Source organism: Zootoca vivipara, chromosome 2 (genome assembly GCF_965207765.1).
Source record: "Zootoca vivipara chromosome 2, rZooViv2.hap1.1, whole genome shotgun sequence".
Classification (NCBI taxonomy): Eukaryota; Metazoa; Chordata; class Lepidosauria; order Squamata; family Lacertidae; genus Zootoca; species Zootoca vivipara.
The window spans coordinates 109,898,133-109,923,853 of NC_142584.1; the positions used below are offsets into that span (position 1 = coordinate 109,898,133).

General features: G+C 46.0%; 2 protein-coding genes across 2 annotated transcripts in view; one reads left to right on the forward strand and one right to left on the reverse strand.

Annotated features, from left to right (window-relative positions):
* Positions 1-3,896: 3,896 nt before the first annotated feature.
* Positions 3,897-12,470, reverse strand: LOC148687056 (natural cytotoxicity triggering receptor 3-like). The gene is made up of 6 exons (XM_088662479.1): positions 12,425-12,470; positions 11,059-11,181; positions 10,107-10,460; positions 8,238-8,360; positions 5,469-5,512; positions 3,897-4,134 (listed from the first exon to the last, which is right to left on the reverse strand). The coding sequence occupies exons 1-6, from the start codon at positions 12,468-12,470 to the stop codon at positions 4,021-4,023; spliced, it is 804 nt and encodes a 267-aa protein (XP_088518605.1). The 3' UTR covers positions 3,897-4,020.
* A 12,217-nt stretch (positions 12,471-24,687) lies between these two features.
* Positions 24,688-25,721, forward strand: part of LOC118081047 (von Willebrand factor A domain-containing protein 7-like) — a 29,008-nt gene continuing 27,974 nt past the window's right edge. Inside the window, exon 1 of the mRNA XM_088663496.1 lies at positions 24,688-25,003. Coding sequence (XP_088519622.1) covers positions 24,751-25,003 — 253 coding nt within the window. The 5' untranslated portion in view covers positions 24,688-24,750. The remainder of the gene's footprint in view (positions 25,004-25,721) is intronic.

The window sequence follows — 25,721 nt, forward strand, 5'->3', positions numbered from 1 at the left end:
CTGCCCCAACTGAAGCCTCTGACTCAGGGCATTCTGCGATAACATCTGGTGAATCAAAGTAGGCATTATGGATTGTGTGGGACACAGGTGGTTTATTATGGAATCAGTGGGTCCAATTCTTTTTCCTCCACCGCCATGGTTCCCCCAAGGCATTCTGGGAGTTGTAGTTTGCTGATGACTCTGGTCGTTCTCTGTTATAGGTCCCTATCCGCCCTCACAAAGCAACGTTTAAACTGCTTTGAATCTGCCACACAGAAACGTTCCTAAATCATCTGATTTAGGAACAGATGATTTAGGAAGTTCTTCCTAAACAGATGATTTAGGAAGTTCCTAAATCATCTGATTTAGAAACTTCTTCTTTATCTGATTTAGAAACTTCTTCTTTATCTGAAGAAGTGTGCATGCACACGAAAGCTCATACCAAAATAAAAACTTAGTTGGTCTTTAAGGTGCTACTGAAGGAATTTTTTTATTTTACTTCGATCCAGACCAACACGGCTACCTACCTGTAACCAGTTCCTAAATCAGTTTAAGAGGGAGTTGGATGGCGATTCCTTTTATGATCAAGTCCTTGCCACAAAGGGACTGGGCAACCTGATCATCAGCAAACGTAACAAAGGCAAAAGCTCTGAAGGGTTTGGGGATGAAGATACCAACCAATTCTCCCTACGGGGAAGAAATGGACAGAGCTCATCTGCAGTCATGCCTTTGGTGCAAAATGACCTTAATAGATTGGAGAACTGGGCCCAAGCTAACAAAATGAAGTCCATAAATGTAAGGTTCTGCCCTTAGGCAGGAAGAACCAGATGCACAAATATAAGATGTGGGACACCTGGCTTACTAGCAGTACCTGTGAAAAGGATCTAGGGGTCTCGGTGGACAACAAGCTTAATATGAGTCAACAGTGTGATACAGCAGCAAAATAAGCTAACGCTCTTCTAGGCTGCATCAACAGAAGTATAGTGTCCAGATCAAGGGAAGTAATAGTACTACTCTATTCTGCCTTGGTCAGACCACACCTAGAATCATAGAATCATGGAGTTGGAAGAGACCACAAGGGCCATCCAGTCCAACCCCCTGCCAAGCAGGAAACACCATCAAAGCATTCTTGACATATGCCTGTCAAGCCTCTGCTTAAAGAGGAATACTGGAATACTGCGTCCAATTCTGGGCACCACACTTTAAGAAGGATGTTGACAAGCTGGAACATGCGCAGAGGAGAGCAACCAAGATGATCAAGGGTCTGGAAACTGAGCCTTATGAGGAATGCTTGAAGGAGCTGGGTATGTTTAGCCTGGAAAAGAGGAGACTGAGAGGAGATATGACAGCCATCTTCAAATATCTTAAGGGCTGTCACATGGTAGGACTCGAACCCATGGCTTCAAGATGCAAGAAAGGGGATTCCGACTAAACATTTGGAAAAACTTTCTGGCAGCAAGAGCTGTTCAGCAGTGGAACGGACTCCCACAGGAGGTGGTGGACTCTCCTTCCTTGGAGGTTTCTAAACAGAGGATGAAGGGCCAGCTGTCATGGATGCTTTAGCTGAGGTTCCTGCATTGCAGGGGGTTGGACTAGATGCCCCTTGGGATCCCTTCCAACTCTATGATTCCATGATTTAGTTTGCCCCTGTGTTATCTCCGGTCAATCAGCTTTTGCGGGCTTTTGAGCCACTACAAAACCCTGCAAGATCGGTGAACAAGAGGAGGGCAACAACATCTCTAACATCTTGTACAACCTCAATAACACTCTATCCTGTCTCTTTAGTCAGCCATAGCTGCTTTTGGACTTAGCAAAAAATGTAGCTTTGTGACAGCCAGGAGAGGCTGCCACCTGCTGGTGAAATGTTAGAATTGTTGCCATTTCTGCGCCACCATCTTTCAAAGGGAGAGGGGTAGAATTGCTGGTGAAAGGTGGAGAATAACACCCCTTTTTGCCTCTGAATGAAGTTTTTCCATCTTCTTTTTTTACTCACTCTTTCCCCCCCCCCTTCCCCCACAAGCATAGCTGCCAAGTCTCCCGTTTCCCCCGGGAAACCCCCGTTTTTACTTACCTTTTCCCGGTGGTCCCCCGTATCACTTCGTCTCCCGTTTTTCTCCTACCGGCGGCCTTTTTTTCTGATTTGCCCCTCTATGGGCACAAAAAATGGCCACCGGCGGCTTCAAAAGTCGCATCTACGCATGACCGGAAGTGCGTAGCTGTGACTTCTGGTGACGGCGGCGGCCATTTTGGTGCCCATAGATGGGAGGTCGATACCGGAAGTTGTGTCGACGCACTTCCGGTCATGCGCAGAAGCTACTTTTGAAGCCGGCGGCGGCCATTTTGGGTGCCCATAGAAGGGCAAAGCAACACCGGAAGTTACGTCGACGCAACTTCCGGTGTCACACGGCTGCCGGTCCCGGATTCTGCAGTCCGGGACTTGGAAGGTAAGCCCATAAGTCTCTCTCCTTGGTCTCCAACTGTCTAAAAAAGCCATTTTTTGCTCAAGTAATTGTGATGCCTGAGGTGGGGCAGCAAACACCACTGCCTTTCCAAGCCGAAGTCCATCAAGCATCCAAGTCCGAAATAATTTTGATACCTGAGGAAGAATATTTCACAAGCACATCTCTCCCTCTGTGGCAGCACGGGGGGGGGGGAGGATGGCGGGGGGGCAGAATAATGAGACATTAAATAGCTAACATTCTGCTGCCTTTTCATGACACACAGAATCAGTTGCCTGAGGTGGCCGCTTCACTTTGTCAAATGGTAGGGCTAGACCTGCATTAAAATATTTTAAATACAGGGGAGAAAGAATATACGACTATATGGCTGAAATAGTTATGGGAACATGCATGTTTCTGGAACAGAGGCAAATACAGTTGTACCTTGGATCTCAAACGCCTTGGCTCCCGGACAAATTGGCTCCCGAATGCTGCAAACCTGGAAGTGAGTGTTCCGATTTTTGGAAGCCAAACATCCACCGTAGCTTCCGTGGCTTCTGATTGGCTGCAGGACGCTCCTGCAGCCAATCAGAAGCCACACTTTGGTTTCCGAACGTTTTGGAAGTTGAATGGACTTCCGGAACGGTTTCTGTTTGACTTCCAAGGTATAGAATCCAGGAGAACATATTATGAATTGAAATACCCATCCAGAATGTCAAAGGAGTAGCAAGCAAAATAAAACCTTCGATAAGCATTTGTATATAAATATTTGTATAAGGCAGGAAGTGAATAATTGTGTATTATTGGGTCTTGAATTCTATACATCTCAGTTGGTTATTTTTGCTGATAATTATCATTATCATCATCATTATTACCAAAACTATGGTTGCATATGACTTGTTATTCTTAGCCAATAATTTACAGCACTGAAGAAAAATCTGGAAAAACAGTATTTAAACAGTTCATTTTTAAACAGTTCATTCGAAGGTAAACCTTTCTTGAAGTTGTACTAAACATTTCTACATCCTCCTCATTTGTTTTTGCTTTAAGTCCCCCAAGTGGGGGGAAATTGGCAGTTTTTCCATCCTTATTCTTCTCCTGGCTTTCAAGCTGCCACAGATCAAAATCCTGCTAACAGGAATGTACATAGAGGATGGATTCCCAATCTGTGGCACAGTCTACACAGCCCGCCCATGTTAAATATTCATATTGATTCTTAATTGGGTGTTGTTGTTTTTTAATTGCTTCTATTTCTTGCATTTTCTTGCATTCTTAAATTCTATGGGATGCGAATCTAGCCCAGCACATTACAATTGCTACAACAGACAGACAAATCATTAGGTGGCCCACCAAGAGAATTATCTATTTTCAAGCGATTTGTGCAGCAGGCAGGAAGTTGAAGAATTGCTGTAGGTTTGAGGATGGTGGCACTTACTCCAAGACTATACACCTATCTTTTAAATTCTTCCCCCCTCTTTTTTGGGGTATTATTTCTTTTATTCTTTTTCTCTCTTTTTTCTTTTCTTTTTGTGTATTCGGTTGTAATTTTTAATTTATTCTTTTCTCTGTAACTTTCAAAAATGCAATAATTTTTTTTAAAAGACTATACACATATGGAAGCATATGTGACCTTTTCTCTTTGACTCTTGGATTTCCCCGCTGTCTTCACGACCAGCTCTGAATAATTCAGATCTGCCATTGACTCTGCCTTCTTGTCCTGTGGAAAGAGGTCAAGGAATCAGGGTCATCATTTGTGACTTTCCCCAGATGTCTCCTCAAAACTGGTACAGCCACATGTAACTCCCCCGGATTCTTACCAGCCCGGGGAGGCTCCTTCTGCGCATGTCTGGAGTCTCTGGACATGCACAGAAGCGATTTCTGGCGCTGCAGCCATTTTGGAAATGGGCAGAGCATGCGTAGAAGCAACTTCCGGTGCCGCTCTGCCCACTTCCAAAATGGCCACAGCACAACTTCCGGTGCCACACCAGTTTCAATCTGGGAGTTGGCACCTATGTCTTTAGCCAGTCTCTGTCGGGCCACTAAGGCTGGGGGCATCCTCTTCCCAGGCCCCCAGCCTTAGTGGCATCTCCAGGTAGGACTGGAGATGGCGGCTTGAGGAGGCACCTCTCTTGGGGACCAGGGGCAGTGGTGGCTGCTGCCTGGAGGACTCCTAAGGAGAGGGGAGAAAAGAGGAGCCTGAGTGAACACTTCACAAGGGAGGGTGTTCGAAAAGGGGTGAGGGCCTGCTGGCTCTGCAGGCAAGGGGTGACACAACTGGGCTCCTGAGCCCCACAGGGAAGCTGCAGAAAGAATGTAGTTGCTCAAGGGCAGGCGTGGCAACGTTTTCCGGCCGTGGACTGGAGGATTCAAATGGACTATCCACGGCTGCACAGAAGCGATTTCCGGCACCGCGCTGCCCATGTCCAGGATGCCGGAAATGGCTTCTGCGCATGCCCGCAGCTGTGCAGAAGCCATTTCCGGTGCCCCGGACATGGGCAGCGCGGTGCCGGAAATCGCTTCTGCGCATGCCCACGGCTGCGCAGACACGATTTCCAGTGTCTGCGCGGGCACCATTTTTGGTGCCACTCGTCGAGTCCCTGAGCCGCGCTGCACCGGTTTAGCGCAGCACGCAGGGGACTCGTCGAGCGGGCGGCTCGGTTCACGGGCAGTCCGTGGCCCGGATAAACGGCCTCCGTGGGCCACATCCAGCCCATGGGCCGGACGTTGCCGACCTATGCTCAAGGGAGCCGTAGACTCAAAAAGTTTGAAAACCTCTGGGCTAGAGTCTACACCAGGTCTGCCTCACCTCTCCAACCTCCTCCCAATTTCCAAACTTGCCCATCTAGTATTATCTATGCTAGCTAACAGTGTTTCAAGCAGAAGCCAGTCTGCAGATATCGGGTATCAGATCTGAGACCTTTGCCATGCAGCAGAGTCTCTGCCACTGAACAGCAGCCCTTCTGCATCGCCTCCCAACTGTATCCAGCTTGGAGCCAGGTTTCTGAGCGCTACACTTGCAAGCCTAACTCTGTTTTGAAGCTCAGGGCTTACTTGACTCAGGCGTTTTATCCCGGATCCTCTTGCTTGGCGGCGACCTGCAAATTCGGTTTAGTAAAATGTAGTGAGTGAGATGCAATCCGAACAAATTCTCCTCTAAATATATAACCCACAGGAGACCTATCCTTGGTTCCCGTCTCTCTCCTACGCTATAGCAGCTTTCACCAAACTGGTGCCCTCCAGATGTTTTGGACAGCAACATCCATCAGCCATAGCCAACACAGCACAGTTCTGGTGTGGTGAATTTATGGAATGGCCAGTGGGACTATTTGGGGTCGGGGTGGAGCTGTGCAGCTAGAAGGCTCAACTCCTGGTCCCTATTAAAGTCGCTGCCACAGGTGATGACTTTTTTACAACCTCATTTCCCTGTATCATAATTTGATGAGCTTTCATTAAAGATTAGATAAAATCTTACTTTCGAAGAGATTTGATTTAAAAAAAACCTCATGCACAAAATGATTTTAAAAAATTTATTTATCAGTTTTTTGACCATTTTTGAAGTCACTTTAAGCAGATATAAAATTGAACCCAAGCTTTAGAGTCACATATATACAACATTATATAGGGTCATCAAACACACAAGGAAGCTTTTTTTAGCTCAGTAACAGTATAGAGGGCAATGTTTTGCTACCTCTCCTGTAGGTTCTTTTCCCAGCATGCCCGGCAGGGTCTGCTGGCTGACTTTTGAGGTCCCAAAAAGGGGCTTTTACCTTGCGCAGGTGTGACATTTGTATACCCTATGTTGCTAAGAACACTCCCCATTGTGGAATGTGGTGTTGTGTCCAAATGTGATACGAAATATATATAGAATTGTTAATACAATTTTATGAAATGGTAAAACGGCATACAAAAAAATTAAAAACGGTTTGTGTGTAATCTTTTTTAATATTTCAATGGAGTATACCTCATTTTAGTCATCCATTTGTGCTACAGGAAATAATTTTTGAGGGGGGGAAATGAAAAAGTCATCACCCTAGTAAGCACTGTTGTATTCATAATTTTTTTATTTTTAAAAAAATCCTGCCCTAGAGGAGATTTGCAGTGGGTGTAAAACCTCAAGAAAATCCACAAGAGAGATGCGAGTTTCAAGTGTACACCTATATTTAGCATCCGCTAAAAGCTTACTTGTTTATGAAAGCCTTCCCAAATATGGAGAGTTCACATGTGTTTTTAATATGTTGTTTTACGATATCTATTTTTAACTACTGGTATTGTTTATATTTTGGCTTTTTAAAGACTTAACTTGTTTTTAATTCTGGCTTGCACAAATAAGGTTGGTGTGTATGTTATTTTATGCAAGCTGGTTAGGAAGGTTTACAATCAAGTGGTCTACAGACTCTGTTAAATAAATGAAAATAAGTGTGGATACAGTGGTACCTCGGTTTACAAACACAATTGGTTCCAGAAATCTGTACTTAACCTGAAGCGTACTTAACCTGAAGCGAACTTTCCCATTGAAAGAAATGGAAAGTGGATTAATCTGTTCCAGACAGGTCCGCGGAGTACTCAACCTGAAGCGTACTTAACCCGAGGTATGACTGTAATTGGTTCCGGAAGTCCGTACTTAACCTGAAGCGAACTTTCCCATTGAAAGTAATGGAAAGTGGATTAATCCATTCCAGACGGGTCCGCGGAGTACTTAAACTGAAAATACTCAAACCGAGGTGTACTTAAACCGAGGTATGACTATATTCACTCTCTCTTATTTCTCTGTACAGTACCTGTCTGTCTGTTTCTTTCTCTCTCACACACACACTTTGAAAACATACAGTGGTACCTCTACTTACGAATAACTCTACTTACGAATGTTTCTACTTACGAACGGAGCTCCGTCTGCCATCTTGGATGCGGTTTAGATAGGATTTTTTCTACTTACGAATTTTTAGATAGGGTTGCTTCGACTTGAGATTTTTTTCTCCCAATGCATTCCTATGGGATTCGACTTACAAATTTTTTCGACTTACGAATGTGCGTTCGGAACACATTAAATTCGTAAGTAGAGGTACCACTGTATCTATGCTTCTTTTCCTTGTAAGTGCAACCCTGGACAAATGTGTTGCTGTTTTTTTTACAGCACCTCAATTAAAATATGGTAGGGTTGCCACAGGTCAAATGTAATTGTTTTCGGGGTCACCTTAAACCAGGGTGGATTTTATTTAAATCAAATCGATTTCAATCACGATTTAAATCACTAGTCAGTAAGACTTGATTTAAATCTTCTTCTTTTTTTACAGAAAGACTCATTCTTGCTGGTATAATTTTAATATTTACAACCAGATGAAGGATTCATTTTTTGAATAAAAAATTTAGAAGACATCTGAAGGCAGCCCTGTTTAGGGATGCTTTTAATGTTTAATCGATTATTTTATTTTATCTTTCTGTTGGAAGCTGCCCAGCGTGGCTGGGGAAACCCAGCCAGATGGGCGGGGTATAAATAAATTACTGGTATTATTATTATTATTATTATTATTATTATTATTATTATTAAAAACTTAAATCCTTATTTCCTGATGAATAGCCTTTGGACTACAATGTAACTTAAATAGAAAACTATCTTTAGAAAGATTTTTCCTCCAAAAGCATTTAATTTTAAAAATCCAATTTTTAAATCAAAAAAATCCGATTTAAATTTTAAAAAAATCCATTTCATTTATTTATTTTAAAAATCATTGATTTTTATCCACCCTGCCTTCAACCCCCAGGTCTGTCAAATGCTTATTGCCCATCTCTGGTTTAGAGACAAGTTCCAGTCACCATGCTCACCTTGTCTGTTCCTACAGTAGAGCACTATCAGAGGAGAAGCTACAAAAGCCGCCAGGGCTGAGCTGAGCCCTGCCCAAAGCGGTATGGAATGTGTGCTATTTTCAGCAGGTTTCTTAGGATCTTCTAGGAGAGAGAATAGATGGGGTATTACATCATCAAACGTCAGAATCAAGGTAACAAAATATTTTGCGACACACTCACCCGGATATGTACACAGTGCCGCAATACAGGAAGACATTGTGAGAAAATTTCAGATTAAATCCAACAGTTCAACCGATCCTGCTGGATTGTTGTTGCAGTTTCTTTCTTTCTTTTTTTTAACTTCAGATTTTCCTCCATGCCTTTTTATACACTAGCACAGAGAATCTCTTGCCTCATTGCTGCCAACAAGAAAACACAGTGTTGTCCTTTGGCCCATACCTGCCAAGTCTCCCGCTGAAAAATGCGGGATCAGCAGCGGCGCGGCACCAGAAGTTGCGTAGAAGCCGGAAGTCCACACCGGAAATGTGGGGACACCGAACACCAAGATGGCCGCCGGGCATGCGTAGAAGCGACTTCCGGTGCCGCTCTGCCCAATTTCCGGTGCCCACACATGGGCAAAGCAGCACCCAAAATGGAGGCTCCCTGGCAGGTAGGAAATCCGGTGGATTTCCGGGATTTTTCTCCATTCGGGAGAACAGTGGGAAACGGATTAAAATCCGGGGGTTTCCCGCGAAAAACGGGATACTTGGCAGCTAAGCTTTGGCCATGCATGGGGTTTTTCCCTCTCAGACAGAACAACCAACTGTCTATTTCTCATGTAGCAAATGATATCACACCCTGAGACATAGCTGCCAAGTCTCCCGTATTCCCCGGGAAACCCCCGTTTTTCCAGCTGTTCCCAGCTGGGAAAACGGATTTTTTTTGTTTTTCCCCGGTTTACTTACCGGCCGGGGGAGGCTCCTTCTGCGCATGTCTGGAGTCTCTGGACATGCGCAGAAGCGATTTCTGGCGCAGGGGGCCATTTTGGAACTGGGTGGAGCATGCTCAGAAGCGACTTTCGATGCTGCTCTGCCCAGTTCCAAATGGCGGCAGCGCTACTTCCGGTCTGCCAATCCCTTATTTTTCCGGCAGGAACTTGGCAGGTATGCCCTGGGAATGGCCTTTCCCCTTAGCAGTTAGAATGTTTGGGAACATTCAGCGACACCACTGCTGCCCATCCAATCTAGGGGAGAACCTCAAGCGGCAGCCGGTCCTCAGCTGATTAGATACGTAGATGAAACGTACAGATAAATGTATAGAACTCTGCAGCTCCAGCACAAATATATTCTCTGACTGATACAATAACAGAATCATATAGTTGTAGAGCTGGAAAGACCCTGTAGCATCCATGACAGATGGCCACCCAAACTGTGCCATAAAGCTTTTCCTGAGGTTTAGTCGGAATCTCCTTTCTTGTAACTTAGAATCATAGAATTGTAGAATTGGAAGGAGCCCAAAAAGTCGTCTAATCCAACCTTCTGCAATGCAGGAACATCAACTAAAGCATCCGTGGCAGAGATCCATTGGTTTGGGTCCTTCCTCCGGAGCATGAGAAAACAAGCTTGCTCCATCTTCCATGATACAGCTCTTGAGATATTTTAAGATGGCTCTCATATCTCCTCCCAGTCTCCTCTTATATATCAATCCCTCACCCCAACTTACTGTCCACACAGAAAATTTTCCGCACTGGGTACCACCTAACCTTGCTACACCACTGCTCAGAACTTATGGACTATCAAAAGCTATTCAGGTCAGCTTGATCTGGGGCACCAGATTGGGAGCCTGAATTGGGCAATACTTCCTCCACCCATACAAAAGCCAGGCCTCCTAGATTTCCCATCAACTTACCTTTTGGGTCTTTTTTGACCACACGAAGCTCAGTCCCGTTCCCCGATGTCTCCTGGAATCCAGGGATCTTCACCACGCATCGGTACACCCCAGAGTCGTAATGTCTCAGATCCCGTATCTCTATGTCAGCTCTGCTCTCCAAGAGGAAGCCCTGCTCCGAGGTCGGACTCACCCTTCCCATGAATTCCCGGGTGGTCTTTCTGACCTCCACCCCTGGCTCCTTCACCCACCGGAAGCTCCCAACCTTGGGCTCTGAGGTGGAGTTGTAGGAACAGTGCAAGGTGACGGAACTGCCTTCAGTGCCTTCTGCTGAGCTGGGCTGGGAGACCACAAGGGGTGGTTGAGCCTGGGAAGCTAGGAGAGTGGAAATGGGATGGGGGTGAGAGAGAAGGAAAGGCAGGGGCCCCAGTTGTTCCTACCATAGTTCATGGTCTTGACCAGTTCTCCCAGACTAATCTCCCAGCGTGTGACAAACGAGGCAACACGTAGACCAATGAATGATAAAGGCATAAATACATAAATTCATAAAGCAGAACAACAAAGCATGGTGCAAAACCACAATGTATTATTTAGGACTAGTGTCATTGAGCCCGTTAAATAAACGGGCACTAGAACATATGTGAGAAGAGCGGCGGAGCCGTGGCCTTCCCTCCCTCTCTGCGCTCTGCCGCGTGGCACGCCGGAAACACAAGTAAACAAACTTGCTCTGCCGTCGTGCCCTGCGGCCGAGCGCAGAGAGGGAGGGAAGGCCGCGGCCCCGCCACTCCTCTCACGGGCCAATGGGCGCTAGAATATATGTGAGAGGAGTGCTTGGCTGTGGGGCGTACCGGGAATGCAAGTAAGAGCCGCTCCTCTCACGGGCCAGGGAGGGTTGTGAGGAGGAGGCGGAGGAGGCGGCAGTGGACCAAGATGGCGGCATTGGGATCCGGGGCCGCGGCGGCGGGAGCCGGACCGGGCTCCTCCTCCTCCTTGTCGGGCGGCGCAGCGGCCATGGGGGGGCACTGTGGTAGCGGCAGCCGCGGCAGCCGCCACCGCGGCATCCAAGTGTCTCTGCGTTCCAAGTCCCAATGGTTGTCTGTGGGGCATATGAAACCCAGGGACACAGGGACTGGACGCAGAGACACTTGGACTTTATTATATAGGGTAAGGTTCCTAACATCATAATCTCTATAAACAAAGTAAGTACTATAGTCTCTTAATAGTAACTGAAATAATGTTCATCTGGCAATGCAATCTTTGAAATGCCTGTCGATGCCTGTCAATGCACGTCGGTGCCAAGGTGATCGTAAGGACAGTGATCCGGATAATAACCCTGTTTTGACTTAATCTTCCTCAGCGTTAACTACAAAAAAATAATAATGTCAGGGACGAGAACCCGCATGAGCATGAGTCCTGATGACCAAAATCATTTACAAAACATACATGATAAAATGGAATAAATTAAACAAAACAAATGCATACCTCAGCAATGAACAAAGTGAACTTCACAAAAATATTCATTCCCCACCCGGGAGGCCCACGGGATCGATTTTGGAGCCCTCTGCAAAATACTTGGATTCCTTTTGGCAGTCTTTTGCCTGCTTATTTGCAGGTTACAGCCCATTTTATTTGACTGCTAGAACATACAGCAGTTACTGAATCCACGGTCCTTGCTGCGTTGGATGCTGCCTCATTATATACCAATATTCCGTTGGATGAGGCATGGGCCATTATTTGTCGACAGGCATCGACAGGCATTTCAAAGACTGCATTGCCAGGTGAACATTATTTCAGTTACTATTAAGAGACTATAGTACTCACTTTGTTTATAGAGATTATGATGTTAGGAGCCTTTTTCTAAATAATACATTATGGTTTTGCACCATGCTTTGTTGTTCTGCTTTATGAATTCATGTATTTATGCCTTTATCATTCATTGGTCTACGCGTTGCCTCTTTTGTCACAAGTTTCGGAGTTTGCAGCACAGGGGTTAATTGATAATCTCCCAGCTTGGCTAAACCGTACAGTCTTAATGGTCCCTGAATGAGGCACTTGTGTTCACACACAACTTATTTCCAACACGGTCAAGAGGAGGAAATAAAACTCACATGGCTTTAATGCCAGTTGCATTAGTCCACAGCAGGGATGAGGGAGAAATTCAATTGTATTTGTGTTTTTACAAGAAACTGCCCTCTTCTATACAGCTATTAACAGAACAAGAGCTCCGTCCTCCCTCTCTCCTGGGCACCCTAGCACCAGGGGGGGCCTTCGAGCAGTCAGCAGAGACCAGACGAATGCACATCTCCAGGAGGAAGGGACATGAAAGAGCCACTCCTTACCTGCCCAGAGGATGAAGCAGAAGCAGAAACACTCCAGAGGCATCATCGACACGAAGCAGTGAGGACTCGGTTTGAACTGCAACAGGGGCCAGCACAAAATCGGGTGCGCATAGCACACTTCCACCAGTGGCTTCCGGAGAAGGTGAGCGCACGGTGGAAAATGTGATCTGGTGGCCAGAAAGAAAAGGCGGCCCAAAGGTGCAGCCCATCCACAGGAAAACGCTGCTCACCTTTTCCATTCCGGGAGCCACTGGAGCAGGCGATCAATCCATCCCCCCCAAAAAAACCTTTCCAGCCCATCCATCGTCCCCCAAACCTTTCCAGCTCTTTCTGTAGCTTGCAACCATAGCTCAGCGCACATGCTCTGTATGTACAATGTCCCATGTCTTATCCCTGACCTCTCCAGTTAAACCAGAGGCAGGGAACGTGTTCCCCTCCAGAAGTTGTTGTTGTTGTTGTTGTTGTTGTTGTTGTTGTGTAACTCCAATCGTCCCTGAACACTGACCCATGTTGGCCAGCGCTGAATTGGAATTGACACTCAAACAAGATCTGGAAAGGCTACAGGTTCCCCAGCTCTTGAGTTAAAGGGTCTCTAATAGTAGGGGGTGGGCAAATACGTCCGTTTCGAGTTTCTCTCCGTTTGTCCTTTCTCCAGTCTTCAGTTCGGTTTCCCACATCTCTACATCGGCTTGCATTTCGAAGCCCTCGTGGTTGAAGTCCTCGTGAAAAGTTGACCCTTAAATGCAAAGTGAATTGAAATTTTCTTCTCCAGCCCTGGGGAAGGTGCTCTGCCCAAGACTTTGGGGGGCGATTTGCAAATCAGGTTACAGTCACTGAGTCTCCCACTAGAACCAGGGAGAGATTGGCTCAAAACTCCAGTCAGTTGTGTTTCCTGGAGCTTGTCACCATCTTTCAGTCACCTACCATTTCCTCACAGGGTTGTTGTGATAATAAAAAGAGGGCAATATTTGTATCAAAAATTTGAATGTTTTGTTTTATACTTTTATAAACCTCTTAGAGGTTTTTTAATAATCAAGACTAGCTTTTTCCCCTTAAAAATGTTTAGGGGTACTCTCATTTTCCTACTCATATTGAAATACAAAGAGTCGGATACGACTAAACGACTAAACAACAACAACAACAAATTGAAATACTGCCCCTCAATGAGGCCAAACTTAGATTCACAAAATGTTTAGGGTTATGCATACCCCTGCATACCCCCCCCCCAGGAAAAAAGCACTGATCAAGAGCCATAAAAATCTTCTTAAAGAAAAATAATTGAATGAATTAATTTAACCATGCTAAAAAATATTATCCTGAGTCCTTCACACATGTCCTCGCCAGTATTTTGGGACAATCAGCAACCATAATCTTCATTCTTTTTCTTTGACCTTATGAGTCCGCTAAGCACAGTTTTGGGTGTTTTTCAAGTACAGTGGACGCTTGGGCTGCAAATGTGATCCGTGCGGGAGGCACGTTCGCAACCCACAGTGTTTGCAACCCGCAGCGCCGCGTCTGCACACATGCGGGTCGCAAATCAGCGCGTCTGTGCATGCACAAATCTCAATTTAGAGATTTTGTGCCTGCGCAAGCGCCAAAACCCGGAAGTAACCCATTTGGGTACGTACGGGTTCAGCGCAGGACGCAGCCTGAAAAGACGCAACCCACAGCATCTGTAACCCGAGATATGACTGTATGGTACAATTCTCTTAAGAACTCCTCTGTGGCAAACTGACTCAAATCCCTCTATAAACAGGCACAGATTTCCCCCTTCTTCTTTTTCAAATTTTCCTCTGAGGTCCTTGGGGGGGGGGGAGACACATCGCTGGCATTAGCGCAATGATGCTCCAGAAGCCCCCTAACCAGGGGGTAATCACCTCGTCTCCTCAGAGTCTCTCTCTGCTCCACAGCTGTAGCTCTGGAACTTCAGAAAGTCCAGCCCTCCTTAGCAGGGGTTGGATCTGTGAGCAGAGCCTAGGGCTCTCTGGTTTCCTCACCATCCCTTTTCCAGGGTCTTGTTCTTTGCCGGAGATGCTGGTTTTGTAATAACGTACGGCACGCTGGATCCACATCTGGAGCTGGGAGATTTTACAACTTCACTACTGGATTCAGCAAGGCGATTCTTATCTCCAGTGGCTTTTTGGTTTCTGATCTACTTCCTTCCCAGTTGCAGATACGAGTCCCTCCTGTGTCACCCACAGAGCCTGCCCTTCTTTGGATTTGCAAGTGCTTTTTTCAATTCCACAACCCCATCCTCCCAGAAGTGTGTTTTTGCTTGTTTGTTTAAGAGAGAGGGACTCTTAAGTGAAGTCGCAGCAGAGCGAACCACAGGGCTGAGAGACACAGGAAAGGCCTCTGCCGCCCTCCAGACCACACACAATGGCTCTTTGCGCAGGCTGAGCCTCTGCGTCCACCTGAGCAACTCTAAGGAGGAGTTTTGCGGTGGCCGCTTTGATGCTCAAGAGGCAAGAGGCCTCTTGCACAGAGGGACACGGCTCTCTCTAGCAGCACCATCAAGACTAAACTCTCCCATGGCAAGCTACTGCCGCTTCTGTTTCCTTCCAAACCACAATGCTCGTACTTCTTTTCCTGCCCCTGCTTTTCAACTTGCAGATTTCTTCATGAGGCCCCATCGACGGTGTGAAATTGGAATGCAGGGCCGACTTCACCAGCCACTTTCTTTTGTTCTAGAAGTACCTCGAGTGGGTTTCTTACCAAATATTCACTTCCTTATTTATTTATTGCTTAACTAAAGACCCGCTCTTAAAACGTCGACAACTTGTCTTCCTGCTTCCGTGTACATTACAAACCTGTACTTAAGGGCTTGATTGATTGAGGTAGCTGATAGACGCCTTCATGTTTGTTTGTTTTTTTAAAGGGGGGGCACACCCATTGAAATTAATGGGGGAAATAGGCTGGACCTCATTGGAGATAACCCTTTTTATTGCTGTAATGAAACAGGTGCATTCTTCAGAAGATAGCATTGCCATTGTTCATAATGAGAAGCTAGAGCAGGGGTCAGCAAACTTTTTCAGCAGGGGGCTGGTCCACTGTCCCTCAGACCTTGTGAGGGGCCAGACTATATTTTGGGGGGGGGAAATGAATAAATTCCTATGCCCCACAAATAACCCAGAGATGCATTTTAAATAAAAGGACACATTCTACTCATGTAAAAACATGCTGATTCCCGGGCCATCTGTGGGCCGGATTTAGAAGGCGATTGGGCCACATCCGGCCCCGGGCCTTAGTTTGGGAACCCCTGAGCTGGAGTTTCTCAAGAAGCTCATGCAAAGCTAGCATGCTTGCTAAAAAAAAGTCTGGAACAAAAACAACAAAGGGGCAGCCAGCCATGCAAATTTTCAGATGAATTTTAGGTCACATTTACACTGTGCTATAATTTTTTTAGGGTGCTGAGGGTTGTTCACAGAGCTACAATTCTGTGGCTGTTGGAAATGCAACAGCAGAGATCATACAGTGTGCAGCTGAAGTGTTAATTCTGTTCATGATCATTGTTAAGGTACCACATGCTCTGATTGAATGCATAATTCTGATGGATTTCCCTTCTATGTTTTAGTTCAGTGTTTCCCAAACTTGTGCCTGTTTGAGGACTGCAATTCCCATCATTCCTGACCACTGGTCTTGCTAGCTAGGAATGATGGGAGTTGTAGTCCAAAAAACAGCTGGCGACTCAAGTCTGGGGAACATGGTGTTAGTTGAATGCTCACCGCTTTGTACAAGGCCTGACATAATATCAGAATTGTAGAGTTGGAAGTCACCCAAGGGTCACCGAGTCCAACCCCCAGGAATCTTTTGCCCAAAGTGGGGCTTGAACCCACGGCCCTAAGAGTCTCAAGTTATGCACTGTTTTATTCACTTTACTCAGTAAAATGTTATTGAGACTTTTCTACCTGGACTCTCTGTGTAGCTTAAGTCAGTGTTTCCCAACCTTGGGTCTCCAGCTGTTTTTTGACTACAACTCCCATCATCCCTAGCTAGCGAGACCAGTGGTCACGGATGATGGGAACTGTAGTCCAAAAACAGCTGGAGACCCAAGGTTGGGAAACACTGGCTTAAGTGACTTTGCTAACAGTGGCTGATGGGAATTGTAGTCCAAAATATCTGGATAACGCCAGGTTGGGAAAGGCTGCTCTGCCTAGTGTGGCAAAGAAATGGAACAGCCAGTGGGGTTATCTAGGGAGAAACCTGGTGCAAAGAGATAATCATAATGAAGCTTTGCACAACAATCTGAGGGCAATTTAGGGGGATTAAAGTGGCTTATATCCAGGAAGCAGAACAATAAAATGACAGTTAAATACCAAATACAAAAAAAAGAGAGGACATACAGGTAGACAAGGAAAGGGTAGAACAGGGAGGAGCATTGTTAAATAAATCACATTTATTAAATAATACAGAAAAACGAAGAGAAAACACTGAACAGATACGTGCTCATCAAGCAGAAAAAGGAAACAAAACATTATGAAAACAGCAGCGTCACAGTTTATTGAGAGTTTTGCTGAAGGACATAACATGCATTCGAATGTGTGTGTGTGGTAGAGATCTTTCAGAGTGTCAGTCCCATCAACAATTTTGTTCTGCGACATTTCATCTGTCTGTCTCAATCTTGCTTAGCTAAACTGACATTTCAGTGGTAATGGGTTGTATAGTAGTAGTAGGAAGAAGAAGAAGAAGAAGAAGAAGAAGAAGAAGAAGAAGAAGAAGAAGAAGAAGAAGAAGAAGAAGAAGAAGAAGAAGAAGAAGAAGTAGTTTCCTGCTTTGCAGGGGGTTGGACTGGATGGCCCTTGTGGTCTCTTCCAACTCTATGATTCTATGATAATTTGTACCCAGCCCATCCGGCTGGGTTTCCCCAGTCACTCTGGGCGGCTTCCAACAAAGATTAAAATACATTAAAATGTCACACATTAAAAGCTTCCCTAAACAGGGCTGCCTTCAGGTGTTTGCTAAATGTCAGGTAGTTGTTTATCTCTTTGACATCTGATGGGAGGGCGTTCCACAGGGCGGGCGCCACTACCGAGAAGGCCCTCTGCCTGGTTCCCTGTAGCTTTGCTTCTCGCAGTGAGGGAACCGCCAGAAGACCCTCGGAGCTAGACCTCAGTGTCTGGGCTGAACGATGGAGGTGGAGATGCTCCTTCAGGTATACTGGGCCAAGGCCGTTTAACTTGCTGCCATGATCAAAAGGTCAGAACCCTATTAGTTGACTGTAGGGGGTGGGAGGAATGTGATTAATTTAGCATTTAAAGTACCTCAGTTATACTTTTTGAAACAATACACGAACTGAAACACAGCCATCTTTCAAAATTCACGCTTCTCTGAAGTTTGAAATGCAGTCCTCCAGCCTACCGGTAGTACTGTACTGGACACAAAAATGCCGCAGTTTGTTTAAATTTGTGCATAGCAGTGAGAATAAATGGCAAAAGTATATTACATTAGGGGAAACTGCTCCTCAAAAATGTCCATATTAAGCAAAACTGAGTTTCAAAGATGCACGGAGTACAAAAATGCTGACGAATTTTCACAATGATCTGTGAATTGCAGACTGAGGTGGGAATGTGTAGAACCAATCTTAAGGCTAGAAAAATGAAAGACAGCGAGAAACTGAAATTGACAGATTCACCCATTCCTATTACAGTGTCCAGGATTTCCCACCTTAACTGATAGGCAACGTCTTTCATAGTATTTCCTGGAGCATATAGACCACTGAATTGTTTAATATATCCCCCCCCCCAATAATTATGATGTTGAAGCTTAAAGGCCCAAAGAGTCCATAAACACACACACACACACACACACTTTAATCATGTTCTACCCCCAAAATTATCTTTATTCATGCTCTGTTCACTTGGAAATTATGGGGACTATTTTCAGCTGTTGTTCAGAGATTTTTGAACTAATTCAGTGAACTTCATTACATCAAACTAGTTCATTCCAAGCACCATAGCTGCCAAGTCTCCCATATCCCCTGGGAAACCCCCGTTTTTCCAGCTGTTCCCAGCTGAAAAAACGGATTTTTTTTGTTTTTCCCCGGTTTATTCTGGCACGGCGGCCATTTTGGAACTGGGCGGAGCATGCTCAGAAGCGACTTTTGATGCAGCTCAGCCCAGTTCCAAAATGGCTGCAGTGCGACTTCTGGCGCGGCGGCCATTTTGGAACTGGGCAAAGCAGCATCCAAAGTTGCTTCTGAGCATGCTCCGCCCAGTTCCAAAATGGCGGCAGCGCTACTTCCGTTCTGCTACTTCCGGTCCGGTCCCTTATTTCTCAGACAGGAACTTGGCAGGTATGCCAAGCACTGACATGTGGCAGTGGATGGATGGATAGGATTTAACACAGGGTTTCTCAAACTTGGGTCCCCAGCTGGACTACGATTCCCATCATCCCTGACCACTGATTCTGTTTGGAACTTCCCGTGTATTGACATCTGGTAGGCACTTTTGCTGGGACGCGGGTGTCGCTGTGGTCTAAACCACTGAGCCTAGGGCTTGCCGATTGGAAGGCCGACAGTTCGAATCCCCGCGGTGGGGTGAGCTCCCATTGCTCAGCCCCAGCTCCTGCCAACCTAGCAGTTCGAAAGCACGTCAAAGTGCAAGTAGATAAATAGGTACCGCTCCGGCGGGAAGGTAAACGGCGTTTCCATGCGCTGCTCTGATTCACCAGAAGCGGCTTAGTCATGCATTATTTCATTTTTCTGTTGGAAGCCGCCCAGAGTTGCTGGGGAAACCCAGCCAGATGGGCGGGGTGTAAATAATAAATTATTATTATTATTATTATTATTATTATTATTATTATTATTATGCTGGCCACCTGACCCGGAATCTGTCTGTGGACAAACGCCGGCTCCCTCGGCCTATAGAGCAAGATGAGCACGCAACCCCAGAGTCGTCAGCGACTGGACCTAAGGGTCAGGGGTACCTTTATCTTTACCTTTAGGCCCTTTTGCTGTATCTTTTTGGCACCTGTTTAAAATATTTTTGTTTAGGCGAACCTATCCGGACGGACATCTAGAAATTAGCACTTGCCCTGCTAGCTAGGGATGATGGGAGTTGTAGTCCAACAACAGCCGGGGCCCCAAGTTTGAGAAATACTGATGCAACCAGATAAATAGGTGTAGCGATCAGCATCGAATTAAGCCGGGTTAGTAAGGGTTAACAAAGTAGAGCAGTTAGAACCCAAGGGAGTGGGCCCTGGCTGGGTATAAAAACCCACCCCTGGAGGCAGTTGGGGTAGTCGGTTGGTCAGGTAGTCAGTTGGTTGTTAGTTGAGAGGTAGAGATTGAGCTGGTTTAAATACTGAGGGGAGGCATAGGTGGTGAGTTATTGAGAAGTCAGGATAGATAGTTTGAGTGCTTTTACTTACAGAAACATTTAGTTGACTTTAGCGGTATTAGCGGTATTATGACTTTACCGTTCTTAAGGAAATCAGCCCTGAGTGCTCACTGGAAGGACAGATCGTGAAGCTGAGGCTCCAATACTTTGGCCACCTCATGAGAAGAGAAGACTCCCTGGAAAAGACCCTGATGTTGGGAAAGATTGAGGGCGCTAGGAGAAGGGGACGACAGAGGACGAGATGGTTGGACAGTGTTTTCGAAGCTACGAACATGAGTTTGACCAAACTGCGGGAGGCAGTGCAAGACAGGAGTGCCTGGCGTGCTATGGTCCATGGGGTCATGAAGAGTCGGACACGACTAAACGACTAAACAACAAACAAGCGGTATTAGGCCTGTAATATTTATAATCAGCGGTAATAGTCCGGTTTAGGAAAACATCTGTTATATGGAATGTTAATAAGAATATTACTGAAACCATTACGCATATGTACCTACAATAAAGCAACGTATTTTTATTTCAAACAACATCCTGGTCTGAAGTGATTGACAAGTGCCAGTTAGAATACTGGTTGGTGGCAGCAGGTATTTCACTTGTCGTTGGCACAGTCATCAATAGACCGTTAAACGTCCGGGGGTGCTGCGCAGGTCGGGGTGACCGCGACAATAGGCAACTGCAAAATAAGCAAACCGTTGCGTTTTTAATGAGTGCCCACATATAATTATATCACCATTCTGTATTTTAAAAGCAAATAAGGGTTTCTTTGCCAGACACCCTTGGTATATGTAGAAAAAATGTTACTTGGTTGTAAAATAAACAAATCCCAAAAGCCTCCCAATGAGGGTTTATGCATGCACAAAGCCCTCTTGTTGAAAGAAAACATGAGACGTGGTTAAATGTTTCTAGCTGAGGTGGCACTTAAGCCCTCGCTGCAAGCACTAAAGCTGCTGGAGAAGCTCCTGGCTCTGCGGGGAGGAGAGAGATGACAAAATGGCTCATCAGGTCACCTCATTTAAGCTAAAACAACAAGAGTCTTAAGCTATTACTTAGGCCCATCACTCAGCTAATGCAAACCCGGTTTTTGAACACCAGTGCTTTTTATTTACCTTGCCCCGGGGCACTTTTTGATGGGATGCTGCAACGTTCCAACCAAATGGCAGCAGGGACGTATCCCACAAGTCCATTTTCCTCAAACCGCAACTGCCCGTCCTTCGTCTGACATCATTGGTGATGTCAGCTGATGGGCAAGAGGACAGGGTTTAATCTTGAACTGGCTGCGGGTTCCTGTTCCCAGCAGAGGACCGACCCCCACAGCCAGGGCTGTCTCAAGCAGGTTGGCCGCCCTGGCACTGAGGGGCGGAGATCGCTCCGGCACCCCCGCCCTCGCAGGGCGCAGCATGGTTTCCCTGCCTACCGGCCTAGCGCCCTGGTTCACCCCGCCACCGGGGGGTCTACCTAGAGCCGGCCCTGCCCACAGCCAAGGCAGCAGAGTTAAATCTGCTGAGCTACTTCAAAGAGACTGTTGTAAAGGCTTTACGAAGGCCCCTCCACTCCAGTTTGCTCAAATGAAGCAAACAGTCTTAAAGCAGTTTGCCAAATCGCTCTAAGATAAAAGGTAAAGCACCCCTGATAGTTAAGGCCAGTCGCGGATGACTCTGGGGTTGCGGCGCTCATCTTGCTTTACTTGCCGAGGGAGCCGACATTAGTCCGCAGTTTTTCCGGGGCATGTGGCCAGCATGACTAAGCCGCTTCTGGCGAAACTAGAGCAGCACACGGAAACGCCGTTTACCTTCCCGCCAGAGCGGTACCTATTTATCTACTTTCACTGCGTGCTTTCAAACTGCTAGGTTGGCAGGAGCTGAGGCCGAGCAAAGGGAGCTCACTCCGTCGCGGGGATTCGAACCGCCGACCTTCCGATCGGCAAGCCCTAGGCTCAGTGGTTTAGACCACAGCGCCACCCGCATCCCTCGCCAAATTGCTCTACCCCTTTTTAAACATTGGAGTGCTGTTTACGGGGAGGGAGCACTGCTTCAGAGAACGGCTCCCCCCACCCCATTGCTGCTGCCGCCACCACCATTCAGAGAAGGGGGAAAGCCTACATTTCAAAATGCAGATGTTTCCCCCTCTCCCTTCTTACAGTGGCAGAAGCAGTGAGGAATGGTGGAGAGAAAACCTTCAGGTCTCCACTTGAACATCTCCTTTAAACCTCTGCAGGAGGCTGTTTGAAGGTGTCCCTCGCCCCATCAGCTGATGGACAGTAGGAAAGCACAAGTCCCCCTTCCATGATTCTCCAAACCTCATTTGAAATAGAACCACGGAGGGAGGTGGATGTTTGAAAGCCCTCAACAAACTTTCCTGCATGAGGGTGTTTGCAAAGGGCTGTTTAAAAGCCCCGCAGTTGACTTTTAAAAGTCTCCACAATCAAGGCTTCAAAAGGAATTGTTCCCTAGATGCCACAGGCAGAAGGCCCTGCCCCCTGTCAACTTTGGCAAGCCAGGGGTGGGGGGGGGAGATAAAGATCTGGCTCTTTGGCCAGAAAGGAGTCTCCCCACCCCACCCCCACCCCCCATCTTAAGGAAACAATCAGGACCAAAAAGCAAGATTGGGACAGGTATAGACTGAATTCCACATATTGTTTTTAACCAACCAGCCAGTTCTTTGTTGTACAGTATTCATTTGCCGCAAGACACAGACCACCCCAACTTTGCTCCGTTCCATTCACAGCAGCTTGACTTCAAACGCATGTCCACAACTAAGGCCATTAGGAGCCTAACTTAAAAAAAAGTAGTAGCATAGCTCTCCTATATCATTTTATAGGACCCCATGCCAATCAGTGTGTAAACAATACTGAGCTAGGTTTTAAAAGGGATGTTAATATGTTTCCACCAACGTTCACCTGTGGAAAGGTCTGGATTAGGCCCGGTGCCAGCTGCCAAAAGCAGTGAGACTGGCTCAATCCTTCCTCATAAATCGCACACCAACGTGCATTAAGCATAATGCGTAGCTTGGCTGCTACGTAGGCAAAAAGCTACTTTGACCAAAAATGGCAATTAATGCAACTCTTCAGTGAAAAGGAAGTATTTTGCAGGATAATGGATTTGAGACGAAGTCGGCAAGGTCCTCTGATTCCTTACAACCCATACCTGGGAATGCTTCACCGGCAAACTGGGAGAACCAGTAAATCTTTGTAAGCATAACCAGAAGGCTGAACTATCGAACAGGGCTCTTTTCTTCTCACAGTGTTGCCGTTGGGTGTTGATATGTCTATATTCACTATTAGCCTAGCAGGCACCTGTTCTTTATATGAGAAGCAAATAAAGCATAAAATGGAGAGTCAATGTAAAAGTAAATAATTGCTAATGTAAAGGTAAAGAATTGCTTAGAAGCATCTTATTCAAAAATGCCTTCCTTACTGGAATATCTGAGGTCATTGGGAGAGTCAAAATGGCTTCAGTATGCTCTCCCATACTATTTCAGACTAATAATAATAATAATAATAATAATAATAATAATAATAATAATACTTTTATTGTCAATGTACAACCTGTGTACAGTGGTACCTCTACTTACGAATAACTCTACTTACGAATGTTTCTACTTACGAACGGAGCTCCGTCCGCCATCTTGGATGTGGTTTAGATAGGATTTTTTCTACTTACGAATTTTTAGATAGGGTTGCTTCAACTTACGAATTTTTTCTCCCAATGCATTCCTATGGGATTTTTTCCACTTACGAATGTGTGTTTGGAACGCATTAAATTTGTAAGTAGAGGTACCACTGTACAATGAAATTAACCGAGCCTCCCTTCCCCACACACAAACACTGAATCCCGTTGCACTCTGCGTGCTTGTCGCACAACACACCAACCCTGAAAGTCAGTTGCACTATATTATTTTCCGTTCAGCAGCCTAACAGCCCACGGATAGAAACTGTTTCTTAGCCTGTTGGTACGGTTGATTATACTTCTATATCTCCTGCCCGAGGGTAGAAGATTAAAGAGGTGCTGGCTGGGGTGTGAATCTTTCCTGAGAATTTTTCTCACTCTCCTAAGGCAACGATCCCTTGCGATGTCATCTAGCAGGCTCAGGGGACAGCCCATAATATCATGCACTGTGTTCTGTAAATACACTCAAGCTCATTGCACTCTGTGTGCTTGTCGCACAACACACCAACCCCGAAAGTCAGTATTCCTGAAGGAGCGTCTCCACCCCCATCGTCCAGCCCGGACACTGAGATCCAGCTCTGAGGGCCTTCTGGCAGTTCCCTCATTGCGAGAAGCCAAGTTACAGGGAACCAGGCAGAGGGCCTTCTCACTGGTGGTGCCCGCCCTGTAGAACGCCCCCCCCCCATCAGATGTCAAGGAAATAAACAACTATCTGACTTTTAGAAGACATCTGAAGGCAGCCCTGTTTAGGAAAGTTTTTAATGTTTGATGTTTTATCGTGTTTTTAATATTCTGTTGGGAGCTGCCCAGATTGGCTGGGGAAACCCAGCCAGATAGGTGGAGTATAAATATATGATGATGATGATGATGATGATGATGATGATGATGATGGTGACTTTTTAAAAACAAAAACGACACATATTTGCAAGGTGATGTGGAAAGGTAGAGAACTGAACTCAAGACTGGGGGAAACGGAAAAACTGAGAGATACCAAAACCGTCAGATTCACCTATCACTATCTGTAAAGTATCACCTTTTACCTGAAGAAGTGTGCATGCACACGAAAGCTCATACCAATGACAAACTTAGTTGGTCTCTAAGGTGCTAGTGGAAGGATTTTTTTTATTTTGTTTCAACTGGGAGGTTGTGGTTTGGGAGAGAGGTTTTTCCTGGAATCCTTTGCCTGGCTGCTGTATGCGTAGGAGGAAATGGACTGAACAGGTAGGGGATTTCCCTCCTGCAGGCTCACCTATTTAACCGGGCAGAGCTCAGAGGAAGGCAGAGGATCTCTTCCCTGCCCTGTGCCCAGTCCCTGCTGCAAAGCATGTTGCTTCCCGTGAGCATCACTGTGCTCCTCTGCCTGGGCACCGTGGCTGGATTCCTCCCCAACCACGAATCGGGCGGCATCGATTCGACAGTCTTCACGGATGCCGACATCACGGAACAAGGGGTCCTGCGGGCTGTTGCTCATTACATGGAGAAGAACCCACTGCCCGGAAGCTCTCCCATGGCCCCAGGAGAGCTGGAAAACATGAAATTGCTGACGGCGACCGAACTGTTCAGGGCCTTTTTCAAAGGTAGGCTTGGAAAACAGGAGGGTGAAGACTAGATCTCACGGCCCTCGCAGAGGATTGCTTCTGCGCAACCTATTCCTGCACAGCTCCTTCTTTTCTATATCTCTGCCGCCCCCTCCCCCCCTGCAGCTCCTTACCACCCACATGAAATTAGGCTGAGGTTCACATGCAGCCTGGAGGAGCTTGCCCACCCCAGCTTTTGCAGAAGTCAGTGCTGGGGCTATTTTTTAAAAGCACTTCCATTTTTATGTACGGATTTCAGGGTTCGACAATCAGTCATGCCATCTGTCCCTGTTTTCTTTTTCTTTATATATAATTGTTTATTAAATTTTCCATTTTACAATTTAAAATACTCGTTTTACATCCTTAAGATATCAATGGCTTCCCTTCTTCTCTTTCCATGGTTCATTTTGCATATCATAAATCCCTGCATATTTTACAAAAACTACACCATTCAGTATTCCGTTATTGCATCCATCAAAACTTGTTTACACTGTTGAATTTATCTTAATGCTGCCAGCGTTTTCGGCCGTGTGCACCATTATTTCCCATATATTCAATAAACGTTTTCCAATCTTCTTTAAACGTATGTTCTTCTTGTTTTCTTATTCTATGTTAAGTCTGCGAGTTGTGCATATTCCATCAACTTAAATTGTCATTCTTCTTTAGTTGGGATCTTGCTCGTTTTCCATTTGGGGGCTAACGAAACCATACCCATCAA